The 14,382-nt window shown below is 43.2% G+C and overlaps 1 protein-coding gene across 10 annotated transcripts in view; it reads right to left on the reverse strand.

Moving 5' to 3' along the window:
• Window positions 1-1,155: 1,155 nt before the first annotated feature.
• TTC33 (tetratricopeptide repeat domain 33) overlaps window positions 1,156-14,382 on the reverse strand; it is an 820,935-nt gene continuing 807,708 nt past the window's right edge. For 6 of the 10 annotated variants that reach the window (XM_069627194.1, XM_069627185.1, XM_069627186.1 and 3 more), the window contains one exon: window positions 1,156-2,845. In XM_069627194.1, coding sequence (XP_069483295.1) covers window positions 2,495-2,845 — 351 coding nt within the window. In that variant the 3' untranslated portion in view covers window positions 1,156-2,494. The remainder of the gene's footprint in view (window positions 2,846-14,382) is intronic. The other 4 variants (XM_069627192.1, XM_069627190.1, XM_069627187.1 and 1 more) reach the window with 1 other exon arrangement.

Raw genomic sequence — 14,382 nt, forward strand, 5'->3', positions numbered from 1 at the left:
AGTCGAGTCTGCACTAAAGATCTAGAGTGTGGCCTTTTTCATGGGAAGTTCTCCATGCATGCTGAGGAAGATGAACATCTTCCTTAAATGTGAGTTATTTTTTACCCTAGGATCTTTCTTAAAATTGAATTTTATGTTACAATCCTATAGTATATTTATGTTTGTAAGTGGCAAATACTACTGTGGCTAAATTGGCTAAACGTTGTTGTGATATTTTCTGTTCGGGTGGCCTTGGGCATGTTCCCATAGAATCTGGGTGCCAGCTCATCCAACGCGGGACATAGTCTGAAGTTAAGACTATCAATTCCTCACTTTATAGGCATTCCTCCAATCTGGTGATCAGTGTCTCTATTAACTTTGGCATCTCTATTTCCGAGAAGAAAGATTGCATCAGGACATCGTGTAGTATGTGTTCCTGTGAGTACAGTTCCTGAAGGAAATGTCAGAAATTGTTAATTAATCTCACTATGGTCTTAAGTTAGTGTCATGGACTCTTTGTCAACCATTGGAAATTATATATCTCATTTTCTGCATGGAAAAGTTAATAAGCCACATGATGGCTGTATCTCTCCACTTATGCAAAGTACAAGCTTCTTGTTTTGAATTAGGCTCATTCAATCTTGTTTGACACTGGCTTGTTTAGTCCATTCTTTTTCTTGTCTCTACAGATGTGCCTTCAGCGTATATATTTATTTTGGAGTTTCGTTCTAGTTCTGTGAATTCTTTTGCCCTGGTCCTCTTGCTGTTGCTAGATAGGCTCATCAAAATACCTTGTATAATGCACGTAAAGGCCTTCCAAATGACTCTCCTTAACTGTCAGATAAAAAGTATTCTACATTTAATGGACAGAGCGTGGTTTCATAATGTATTATTCAGCTTATTTATTTGTAATAACTTTGGCACCTCTGCTTAAATACCCCTTAATCATTGTCAAGGATTGGAAACGTTGGTCTAATTAACACAATTCAACATCTTACTCGATTTATACTTTTACTCTCATTGGCACTTTACGAAAGAAACAAATAAGACTGTATCCACCAGATCTACCACTTACCTTACTTTCTATTAGTCTTGATTGGACAAACGGTCCGCATTACTCCTTGCTTCATAAAAGACACAGCTTTACTTTCTCAAGAATGCATCTCAAAGTCGCAGTTCACCAACTCAGTTTTTTTTTATTTAAAATGCTCCATGGGAACACACATCCTGAAAATTGGACTACATTAAATTAATTTACCCTAACACAATCCTCTTTCACTTCAACTTCTAAAAACATGTCCTTGGAAGGAACACCAGCACATGAAACAGTGCCTCTCACTGCTTATTATTACAACGACCTTGAAAAAGGAAAGCGCAGAATTCTTTTCAGAGACGACAGCATGTTGAGTTCAGCAGCACTCGCCCTCGCACACACGTGCTGTGCCCTGGAGAAGCCTCTCTGAGATTTGGAAATGGAACTCCTCTGGTTTTTAGACTGGTGTATCTTGTCACTTCCGATGGTGAGGAAATACCATCCAAGATAAAACCATATCAAACTAACTAACGATACCATCTCAAATATTATATTTACGCCTGTTGGGTATAGGTCTGAACTTGAGTGCATACAGACATTTATTGTGCAGTGTTTGCCACACTCCCCATCACTTGGGGAGCAATAGCTATTCACTTGCAGGCATCAGCCTACATGACATCTAACATTTTAGTACTATCTTTGGTCAAATTCCTGGCATAATATCTGCAAATCTATCAATTCTTCAGGTCATCCATTGATTAAGTGAGATATCAACGAATATATCAATTGCCCACAGATCAATTCCAAGAATATTTATGTTGCACATCGCAAAAAGGTGACCAGACTGTACCCTTGACAGCTTAAATTGTGCCTCCCTGGTCTGAGACTACTGCAGATTTTACATTTTTAAAAGTAGAGCCAGATCCAATTTACAAATATAAATACAAGGTCCTGTGGCTATAAACCATTCACATGGCAATTCACGCGGGATAATCTGGCAACCTGGCCTGTTTACAGAGTCTGGAAGAGTGCACCACGGATTTAAGGCAACAAAGAACCTATTTTTAACTATTTAAGTGGAGACAGGCTTGTGTTTTACATACTCGAGTACGTGCCAAAAAGTTGAACATATTTTTGAGGGAAAAGTCTCAAAAGGTTCTCCCGTCAGAAAAGAAATGTACTGCATTACAGCATGTTGCTCTCCGGAATTGATATTTAAGATCAATGGTTGCCTGCCATTGCTTACAAAACCTGTCAGTTTTGATCCAGAAACAGGGAAGAAACACCCCATTTTGCGCACTTATTGGATATATGAAGGGTACATTTTCATTGTAATTGCAGTCTATCACATAGGATGTCTGCCATCTCAACAGTGGGAGCTTTGACGTGCAGGATTATTTAGAAAACAACTATTTTAAACACATTCTTCGGCTGGACGTCATACAACAATTAATATTTGTTCAGTCTTGCAACCTCAGTGCTCTATTTGGCTTTTATGAATATATTTTTGTCTGGAGTGGATGCGTTCTCCTCTTTCTCAGTCCTGGTTTCCACGGTGCCGGACGCAGACATGATGACCACCGTCTTGTCATCAGCCTGTGCCGATTTATGCTTCTGTGCGATGGCAGCACATACCTCCACTATCTCATCACTTTCAAAGTCATAGTCTGGGATCACTTCTAGAGCAGCACCTTTGCTTTCTCCCCCTGGCAGCTCAGCCTTCTCAGCTGCCATCTTCTTCTCCAAAAGTTGTCTTGCCCATGACAGATCTTCCTCCCACAGTTCACGATTGCTTGGAAAGATGTGCAGAGCAACTTGGAAACTTCGAACAGCCTAAAAGCAGAAAACGCAGGTTTTACTTATTTAAATTTTACACATAAAAAGATGAAGAAGCAGCACACATATATATATTATTGGTTTTATTAATAAAGAGTAAACTCTTCTCAAAGCTAGGAAAAGTTACTGCGTCTAACCATTGCTCCATAGGCTTTTCCCGTATACCAATAAGATTGGAGCATGGTATGTGTTTACAGGGATGGAAGGTCAGCTGTCATGAAGGGGGGGAATCTATCCCACCGCCAGGAAACCACCAGGTTCGAGAACTATCTATTCCTCCTATTAACTATCATCTATATACATCAGAAAAAGGAAGAACATGCTCACAAAATCTAAAAGACCTGTGTTACTGCTGACAAGAAACGGGCAACAAGTCATCCTTTGATACATTTTATTTATTAGTTTGGCATAAATCTGAGTTATTACATCACACAAAGGGCTTAATATTCATAAATGTAATTGATAATTCATAAAGGATACTTGTTAAAAAAAGACACTTCTAAACAAATCATTATATATATGTATAGAAAACAAAAAACACATGCTGACGAGAGAGACATACACACATTTCAAATCCATGTGTTTGTTTCTAAACCAAATTCAACAAATTTCATAGCCTCCACTGGCTCATGAAATTGCTGCTTTACTTATTAGGCATTACGCTCAACCAGCGGTGAGCTATTTACAATGGGTTAGGTTTGAGGGACATTCTGAGCAGGTTATGGAGGGGAGTAAATGGAACAATGACAGAGGACAATACATAAGTAGACATACATAGATTAATTTCAAAGAACATTGGACATTTTTAAGTGCTGGTAGGTGGCACGGCCAGCTGTGCTCGGGATGTGACCATGATGGGTGAAGTGCTGTAGTGGAGGAAGAGGAAGTGAGGGACAGAGGCAGGTTAGAAGCGAGGAATGTTTATTAGCTATCAGGCAGATGAGAGTTTTGTTAAGAGGGTAACTTGGAGGTGAAGATGTAGGCTCTTAGTTTGGTTTTGAACAAATCCGTGTGCAGCGTTTCTAGTATGTCCGGGGGAAGTGCGAGCGGTTAGAAATGAAAGGTGAACACAAAGTTGTCATGCTTTTGGTTAAAGACATTGATCTTCATTAGGAGTGTGGCAGTGCGGAAACAAGGGTGCCGGTAAGTTTACAGGCACCTTTTTTTAAAAAAAAATGTATTTGGTTAGTTCATTTTATTGAACCTTTCAATTTGTTTTTTTTTACAGCATAATCAAACTTAATACCTTTTACATTCTAGGATTATTTATAAAAATATAATTTTCTCAATACAATATGTTAATTCCATAGTAATAATTTCATTTATACATAAGTAGACATACATAGATTAATTTCAAAGAACATTGGACATTTTTAAGTGCTGGTAGGTGGCACGGCCAGCTGTGTCCCAAAAATGACGTTGTTTAGGTAGTGTAGATTCGACCCCATACGTAAGGATAGGAGTCACGTTTTGTTTATAAAATAGCAGTATATGGGAGTAGGAAAATTTTGCATATTTATGTGTTAACCTTGCCTGGGCGATTAGAGGGAGTAATATCTGAGTAATTCCCATCTCATTGTCATTCTTTCTCAGAGAATTGGAGATCATAACACCCAGGTATTTATACGTATTACATTTTTCAAGTTGTTCACTTCCCAGATAACACTGATAGGAATTAACCTTCAACTGCTTTTTTGGTTTGCAAAGCAATATTTGCGTCTTTGCTGTGTTAATCACCAAATTGTTTTTCACTGCATACAGATTTAGTGCATTCAGCATATTTTGTAAACCACTCAGAGTTTTGGATAGCAAAATAAGATCGTCTGCATAAAGCAGATAGTTTATCAAATAAGAACCCAGTTTTGGAGCATCACAAATTATATTCTGAAAAGCACGACCTATGTCTAAAATAAAAAGATTGAATAGTGTTGATGCCAAAATGCATCCCTGTCTCAAACCTCTCAGTGTGCGAATGTAAGCAGATAGTATTCCATTTAAAGTCATTCTTACTCGCATGTACGTATTAGAGTGGAGCAAGCCAATCAGGGCCAGTAGAGTATCAGGACAATTGTAGCGCTTTAGGTTCTGGTATAGTAGCAAACGGTCCACAGAATCAAAAGCTATTTTAAAATCAACAAATGCTAGGTAAATTGATTGACCAAGATTTGCATACTTATCCTTGATTAAGTTCAGGATCATTATGTTAGGTATTGTGCCCACTCCTGTAACAAAACCTGCTTGGAGAGGATCTACCATATGTTTATTTTGGGCCCAGTATTTAAGTTTTTTCAAGATAAGACGCGTAAAGATCTTCCCTGGTGCGTCTAATAATGCTATTGGCCGGTAGCTATTAGGAGCCTGATGGTTACCCTTTTTATAAATCGGTACTGTAATTGAATGTCTCCATGACTGGGGGATGGTTTGAGAAGCGTTCACCATAGTAAAAATATTATAGAGAATTTGGGCCCACATCTAAGGGCTCTGTCTTAATGTCGGATATTTTCAGACCGCCATACTACGAGTCGGCTGGTAGGCAGACTCATCACAGAACCACTGACATCGTTAGTGACGGTGCCAGTGCTTCCATGAACCCATGGAGTCCTATGGGACTTCATGGGAATGGGGACTAACATTTTTCAGCACCTAGCTTCCCGGTCCGCCAGGATTTGTAATGTCCCAATGCAAGGGTGTTGCTAGGTCTGGAAAAGACTCGGGGCTCCGCTGATGTTGGAAATGTCGAGACCTGGGACTAGCTAGCCTTTTGGTTGTTGCTCCTGAGATTCTATCCGGGGCTACAACCAAATGATCAGGGGCTATAGCCCATTAGCCCCCCCCCCCACCCAGCAACGCCTCTGTCCCAGTGGCAACGGGAAGGTAGGTGCTGGAAACAGGTTGGCGGCAACCCACCGGTAGCAATTTCTACAAATTACCTTTTGGACCTCGTAATGAGGCCCATTCATTAAATAAATATGGGTTGGTAAAACGCCTCTTTGGTCCTATTCTAAATAGGATCTTCCCTATCTAGAAACGAAATCTAAGGCTCTACATGTGTCAGTATGTCAGTATCTGAAAAGCCATCCTTGTGTCCAAAACGTCCTACCCTGACCCTCACACTAAAAAACAACAAAGGGTGCAGGGAAATGTCTGATGTTGGCAAAAAGTGTTCAAAACCAAAACTATAAGAATGACTTCTACAAAAGGTTCCGGAGGGTGATCCCGTTCCCCTGGATTAAAAAGAATGGAAAACATCTCTCTTTAGTTACCAGTTCCTTTGTGGCTTCAATGGACTCACAAGGTTCTTGTTTAAACAATAGGTTCTGTAACTGTCTTTCTGTAGTATTTCTTTTAACTTTGCAGATCGCCTGGTATACTCTTGTGCAACGAATTCTGATACAATTTCAGCTGCCTGGACTACTCGCCTGCCAGGACTTCTCTTATGGTTCTTCAGATCATCCGGTGTACTCTCCTGCCAGGAATCTTCATATAATTTCAGCTGCCTGCCTGGTAATCGCCTGCCAAGAGTTCTCATTTGCGAGTTCTTTGGCTATACCACAATAGCATATGCTGTGAGGTGCTTGGTATATCTGTCTATGGTAACATTTGCTCAAACATCTCCCCCCACACTGGTATCTCATGCATCTGTACTTGATTGGGGTTGGACTTTGTACTTTGCCTTGTCTGCATTCAAACTTGCTTCTTATTGGGTGTTGAATTTGTACTTTGCCTTGACGGCATTCAACCATTCCCTGCATCAGCAATCTGTACCATGCAAGCATTTGTTGGCACACTTGTTGGAATGCCCCCGGTCCCCAGCTGCTTTGGGCAGACTCACTGGTCCCTTCCAGCATCTACGACTCGGCTTGCGCCTCTGTGGTGTGGTTCCTTCAAACGCTTTCCACTTTGGAGTATGCAGAGTTCTTCCAGCATCATGTGCGGCTGCGCGGTTACACGCCACCTTTCCTTTTCGGCTCAGACTGGAGAACACTGCCTCTTGGAGTGGCCCAACTTCCAGGAGCTCCTGCGCAGCCCTCAGCGTCTCCACAGACTTTCCTGCTCGGATGCAGCATTTCTCCTCCTGTCCCTGTTCCACCACACCTGTCTGTGTGCCCCGCGTTCGTGAGCGTCAGCCTGCGGTTCAATGTCTTCTCCTGCACTGCTTGAATCAAACTGGTAATCTATGGGACCTGACAGAGCCATGTGTGACTAACATATGAAGAATTTATAATTACACAATGTAGCAGCAATGTTATGAGCCTTAGGAAAATTACAACAGGCCACAGACCCTCGGCAGAAGTTGAGCTGAGCGAATTAAGGCTGCTCAGAGGAGCGAGAGTTTGAGACAGGGCCTGCTGCCAAGGCCACCAAGATACGACTAACATTCCAGTCCCTGAAATGCAGTAACACCGGCACAATACATGCAAATAAATCGGAGTAGTTCAGTTCTCCAGAAGCCCCAAACACGGTCTCTGAGCATGTGACCCCGGCCAAGCCGATTATGAACCAAAACTAGCAGCTGGGAAAGAGGAGAAATCTCACGCAGCCAGACAGAAGAAGCCGAATGTTGCATGATATAGACGGGCACTCTCATAGTCTTTGGTGGTGCACAAAAGTTACAATGCAGACACATAGATGTTCTTATTACCTTGAAAAGGTACACCTCGAGCTGGGAAGTATTTTGGATCCCAGGCCTGGGGACGCCAGCTCTAGCCAACGACAGCCCAGGACCCTAGGGGTGGGTAGCAATGGATAAGAACCAATGATCGGACCCTCACACTGAAACATTGTTTACTAACAGCCTTAGTGGGACGTGCCAGGCCGGACATCTGACATGGTAGAGCCAGTAAACTAACACATTTAGGGTCCACTATAGGTGGACTACCACTCAACACCCAATCCTGAGTGATGATAGGTTTTCTGGAGAGGGGCCCAGGTTGTGATGCTTTTGTGACGCAAGAATCTATCAAAACTGGCCTGCGAGCCAGAGCTCACTGAGATGTCACTGGATTCCTTTGTCCATGTACTGATACCGGTTGGTTTTCTCCGTAATAAACCGCAGTTTGAACTTGCTGTCTGGGCCTGCGTTCCTTTTGGGGAAGGGAAGGAGTTGAGCCTTCCATGAGTTCTGGGTCCGCGAACTCCTAGCAGCCCTCAAATCTACCTGGGAGTTTTATCTCAAAAGCAAAGTAAAGGGGCTGGAGGGCTACAAGGGTGCACACCGAACAGCTAAGTGTATGAGAGGGCAAGTGCAGGATAAGGGTTGGGGGGGGGGGACAAGGGAATACGTGCAAAGGTAGATGGGGCGGGGGGGCCTAGAGCCCTGTAAAACTGAAGGAACCAGACCACCAGGCTCAGCCAGAGGGGACCTTAGCAGGGGAGGAGGAGGGCGGATGAAGAAGAGGAAGGCCTTGAGGAGCTTCCAGAACTTAAGGAGGTCCAGCTCAAGTCTGAGAGGGGCAGGGAGGCCCTTCCAGAAGGAGGCACCTGTGGAAGAGAGAGATCTACCCCTCACTCTCTGCTTGGAAAAGCGTCTTATTTGCAAAGAGTTAGGGCTAGACGCGCGAATGGCTCTAGTGGGGAGGTATTCTGGGAGAGAAGGTTGGATAGAGCATGGTCCCATGCCCCAGGAAGCCTTGTGGAGTATGCAGAGGGTCTTGTACTTGATCCTCGCAGCAACTGGGAGCCAATGGAGAGATTTAAGGGCTGGAGAGATGACGTCCCTGGGCTCCAGGTCAAGAATACTTTTTGCATCCCTATTCTGAATTAGCTGAAGTGTGCTAAGAGAAGAGTTACGCAGACTGAGGAATAGGCTGTTGCAGTAATCCAGACTGGAGTGAACCAGAGCTCTGGACACATTCAGTTTGTGGGAGAAGGTGAGGAAGGGGAGAATGCCTCTGAGAAGGTGTAGTTGAAAATGTGCCTTCTTGGCCAGGTCCATGATGTGAGGAGTCAAGGAGAGGGAGGAGTCGAAGATGACCCTAAGGTTTTTAGCTTCACACAAGAGTGAGGGGATGGGGCCCAAGCAGGGTGGTCAGAGTGTGGGAGGGAAAAGGGGAATAGGGGTCCAAATTAGAAGGATCTCAGTCTTACTGGCAATTAAGGCATAGATCGTTAGTAGTGCTTCATACCTGAATAGCAGACAGGCAGTCAGGAATGAGTGAGGAAGAAGCGGGGGTGGGGTAGCTTGAAAGAAAGCTGCGTGTCATCAGCATAACACTGAAAATTAGGAAAGAAGGTGGAGATCAGATGGGCTAGGAGGGCCAGGTAGATTTTGAAGAGCCAGGGTGAGAGGATAGAGCCACGAGGGAAATCGCAGGTGGAGAATGCAATGGTGGAGAGTAAAGGGCCCAGTTAAACTTGGGAAGGACGGTCCAAAAGGAAAGACATCAACCAATCCAGAGCCCGGTCCGTGATGCCAAGGGTATCTTGGAGCCGATTTATCGGGTTGGTATGATTGACTGTATCAAAGGCAGAGGAAAGTTCAAGAAGGATGAGAACATAAGGGGAGCTGGAGCCAAGATTGGAGAGCAGGTGTTCACGGGTGTTCAGGAAAGCAGCTTCCAGGCTTCTGGCTGCTCTGGAGCCAGACTGGTGGTCGTGCAAAAAAACAACCAGCCTTCATGCTGTACTTCAAGCTCCTGTAACTTTGCACAAACTCCCTCATCCTCCTTCTTGTCTCAGTACCTGAGTGGTTATGGGAGTTGGATTCCATGGATGAGGTTTCATATAAATGCATATTAGAAACAAAAGGTTTTTGTTGTGTGAGTTGTGGGTGTTTGATTCAAAGGTTGACAAATCGGCCATTAAAAACTCGGGTATTAGAGGGTCTTCCTCATGGGAAGGGGGGGGGGGGGAATACTGTGTTTGGTCCAATGAAGTCAAAACATCTCCCCGGTAGTTGTCTCCTCCCATGTGATCCTCCCTCATATAACCGCCCACAGGGTCAGGATCAGGTAGCGGCTGCCGTCCCTTGGCCACACGGCAGGAGATCACTGCTGGGGAATCTGTAATGATTCCTCCACTGGATTTATCACAGAAGAGAATTCCAGGCAAATTGAGAAAGAGGAGAGGAGTGGAAGCTAGCCAAAGCTAGCTGTAGGGGGGTCTTGAAGGTTGTGGAGGTCTAAGAAATTAGTAAAATGGTTGACCACAACAAAAATTACAATGTAAATGCCTGGCCAAGTCAATGCATACAAAGTAAATGTCTGGCGAAGTCAATGTGACAAAGTAAGTGTTGCCGCAGTAAATGCTGGCAAAGTAAAGACATACATCTGTGTGGATTTTGGGTGCATGCATTCCTGTCATGTGGTCGGATTTTGAATATGGACTCTCAATGTGGTGCTTCTGACAGCATGCAGTTGGAGTTTATACATGGAAAATCTGCATGTGGTTGTGTCTCAGCAGCATGTATGAGAATACCCACAAGGTAAAAACATGCATAAATAATATTTCTGCATATTTCAAATTACTTGAACATCCATCAGAATGGGTTGTGTGTGTGTGCAGAATATAAACAACTCATGATTTACATTGTATTTGAGATATTAATTTCCTGAAAATTAAAAAAAATAAGTGTGCAGTTTAATGTATTGTGGCCCATTGAGCACAGTCTTAATATGCAATGATTCTCATATTTCTTCATTAACAGTTATTTGAAGCTGTCTCCTTCTGTAGATCTCATTATCTGTGTAACACATGACTCTGTTTCATAATTAACTCTGACCTGTTTGCTAATGCATTTCTTAAGTGATCTGAGAATGTTGCCTACATAATAATTTGGGGTGTAGGCACACCAAAACACAAATGGCAAATTCAGTTGTACAATTATAAACTCTGTGTTCGCATATCTAGACATATTCTTTGCAATAACCCCAGTAAAAGACTTCAATTCAGAATACATTTTACAAACTGAATGTAATGTTTGTCTTGCTGGTAACTTACATGAATTTCAAAAATTGTGATTGCATTTATTTATAGGGTGGGTCCCAAGAATGACAGGGATCAGAAACCAGAACAAGCCTAGATCTTTGAGAAATAAACTCTTTATTAATTGATTTACCACTGGATGGCAAAGTCAACCAATATAAGGAAAAGGTTAGGCATAATTATCTCAAAGTAAAAGAGAAAAAAAAGATGTTTTCCTCTTCTCTGTTCGGTTAACTAGGCCACCTGGGATCTTGCGTTCATTATTCTTCTTTCACTCCTCTTTCAGACTTAAAGGTACCCGCTCCATTTGACGCTCCTCCACTCAGTCATGGGCTTGAGATTTGTGAAGTAATTTCTTTTATGTGCTAATCTCATGTTTAAGGGATTCCTGCACCCTTTTATTTTCTCACCTACTCTCAGGCTAAGGGGTTTCCCAAGTTGTTCTTGCTCTACTAGACCCAGGCTTAAGGTTTTCATGTACTCTTTTCGTCTGTTGCTTGAATTCAGAGTTTGGTTTTAGTGCTTAAATATTCTCATGCACATGTGAGGAAACTGGAAAGGTAGAGCAGAGGAGCTTTGATGACCCCGACCTTTCCCAATGAGCCCAGAAATGTCCTCCGATTTCCCAGACTTTGGAATTGTCCCCTCATTGATGTCTCCTTAATCCAGTCCTGGCTCTCCTGGACACTGCACCACACTCTCATGCCCCTTCCAACACGGATCTAACCCCTTCAGATCACAACCTTCCGCTACCTATTGCCTGGAGCCCACATTGCTACCTTGAACCTCCCTATACTGTGGATCTAACTTGCCCTTCTGTTCTTCTCCAACTTCGTCTTGTTGTTCACCAATCTTCTCCTTGTCTCCTCCTACCACCTTCTCTTGATATTCATCCACTTCAGTCATCTTCTCTTTTTCTTTCACCTTCTCCCCTTGTTGGCCAACCCTGTCCTTTTTTTATTTTACCACCTCCTCTGACATTTTCTCTTTAACTTCTGTCAAATATAGCCCAGTTTCCTTCCCAATCTCCTCGACTACCTCCACATGAGATACACCAACCTCTTCCACTTCCATCTGATGTTGCCCAACCTCCTCCTCAATTACGGTTTCTGAAGTCACCTTCTCAGTTTCTCCTACCACAGCCTATTCCTCGATTCCGGCTTCCACCTCCTAATGATGTAGCCCAACTTCCTTCTCAATTTATCCATCTACCTCTCCATTTAACCTCCAACCTCCTCTCCAAACTTCACTTTTGTCCCAATCGCCTCCTATTCTCCAAAGTCATCTTTCTCTCCAGGCCCCTCATCTCCAATCGTTGCCAAACTCTTACCAGTAGCTCCTTCACTAAACATCCATGTTAATTGACTGAGTCTGAGCTGACATAGCCCTGTTGCCTCTTCCAACAGGCCAGATTCTCATTGAGGATCTGAACCTGTGATGGGAAATTGGCAAATACCAATAGGCCCACTAACTGACAGTGGAGACGGACCAGGCCTTTAAATGGCTGGTCTGCCATCTTGAATTTGATGTGCATCATTACAGGGGTCTGCTGGGAGTCTTGGCTGAGTGGCATTCTGTTCCACTGGTGCCAGCACTTGAACATTTTTGTAAACATGCAGTGAGTTGTTTAAACTCATTCTCTTCTGCATTGTCTGGCCAGTGTGATCATATGCAAATTCACTCCATGGAGTTTCTTGCATCCTCTTTTCTCTCCTCATTTGGACTTCAGGGTTCCCGCTTCTTTTGGAGCTTGAAGTCTTGCGCTTGAGGGCTGTTACACACTTTGTCTTGCAGTCTTTCAGACTTCCCGCACCCTTTTTTCTCTGTGCTAATCTCTGATTTAAGTGTTTCCTGCATCCTTTTCATTTCTCTACTACTGTCAGGCTTAAGGGTGTCCTGCACTCTTTTCTCCTAGACCTATGTGTAAGGTTTTCCTGCACTCTTTACTTCTCTTGCTCCAAGCGTCTTGATTTAATTCTGGGTTTGGTCGTAACTCTACCCATGAGGTTCCTGCAAATGACTGATGCCTGCACCAGGCCACAAAATAGTACACAAAGGGTCCCTTATGTCAGCTTGGCCTCTAGTACAGAATAGCAATTTCTCTCGTGATGTGCTTTATGTTTCCCTGGGACAGTTTGGGCTACACTTTCACAAAGGGACAGAAAATGTAGAAAATGAGGGAGCGCTTCTACCAGGATCAAAGGGATGGTGGGTTACTGACCTGTCTTGAGCCAAGGTGCCTTTGATGTTTCTAAGAAGGGCAGAATCATTGTTACTATTCCTATGACTGTTCCCCCGCTCTACAGAGAGATATGTGGGGGTGACCAGGAGATCCTCAAAATACACATGAGTCCCATCATCTTCTACCATGGGGAGGTACCCGGCCCACTTGGCCACTGCTCTAGAACTTCCCATAATCAGGCGGGGGACTTATCAAGTTGTGGAGGAATGTTATGAAAAAATAACTTTCAGAAGATGATCAAATACTTATGCAACTAAGACTCGGCTGAATTTTTAAATGTATCCACTAAGTGCTGTAGGTCAGTGACTTGAAATTCTGCAGCATCAAAAGAAAACAAAGAACATGGAAAACAAAGTGATTATTTTACCCCCTTTACTGTAATTTGCTTAAAAACAACAAGATCTAGGGGACCAGAAAGAGGTGGCGTTGGTGTGGGAGAATATATAATGTAAGGCAATTATTTCATAGTGCTTGGTAAACTTCAATAGTCAAAATCACAGTATAACACACATTGATGGCAGAATAACTGAGAGCAAACGTATACTTGGACACCAGGGAGCAACAAAGTAGCACACACATTATTAGGGGGGTACCACTGAGCAAAGTCACAGTATAGTACACATTGATAATGGTATGCCAGGGAGGAAATGCAATGCTGAGATTGAGAGCTCTACTAACCATACAAAAAAACGGTTTGAATTTTTTTTTAAATTAGAAAATCCTCATTTACATTCAGTCCTGCCGTCTCCCACAGTGGATGACTGTTCCAACATTCAGAAAGCCTTTTCAGACAAATTGTGGTGGCACATGCTAAAATGGCTGCAGACCGGGGTTGGGGTACACCACCTGAGGATAGGGCAGCACATGTGAGCGAGTATTCTCAACTCTCTGACTTTTCCTCCATCTCAGTGACAGCCATGGAGGAGGTTTTAGGGAAAATGCCTCCCACATTCTGTGATGGCGACACTTTGGGGACAGGCGTACTCTTCTCAAGAAATGTCTAACTGTGGAGTTCTGCAGGGAGGGGGTTTGTCCCCAGCTCTTTTCTATGTTTACTTGTGTCCTTTGTGTGATACTCTTGACACAGTAGTGGTCAGTTTCACAAAATACGCAGATGGCACTCAGCTGTTGATCGGATTGAGCGGGGATTGCCGAGGATGTAAGGAAGGTCCAGAGCATCTACCAATTGATCAAAAACTTGATGACAGATAACAGCCTCTGCTTGAACAGTGCAAAGACCGAGTTAATAGTCTTCAGTCTCCCCAAGCAAGAGCAAAACTAGGTCCAGGGTATGAATTTTTTTATTGATGGTCACCACATTAAAACTTTAGACAAAGTTAAAACCCTGGGAGGTATTGTGGACCACTCA

The sequence above is a fragment of the Ambystoma mexicanum genome, chromosome 6p, assembly GCF_040938575.1.
Source record: "Ambystoma mexicanum isolate Mex_15411 chromosome 6p, UKY_AmexF1_1, whole genome shotgun sequence".
Taxonomy (NCBI): domain Eukaryota; kingdom Metazoa; phylum Chordata; class Amphibia; order Caudata; family Ambystomatidae; genus Ambystoma; species Ambystoma mexicanum.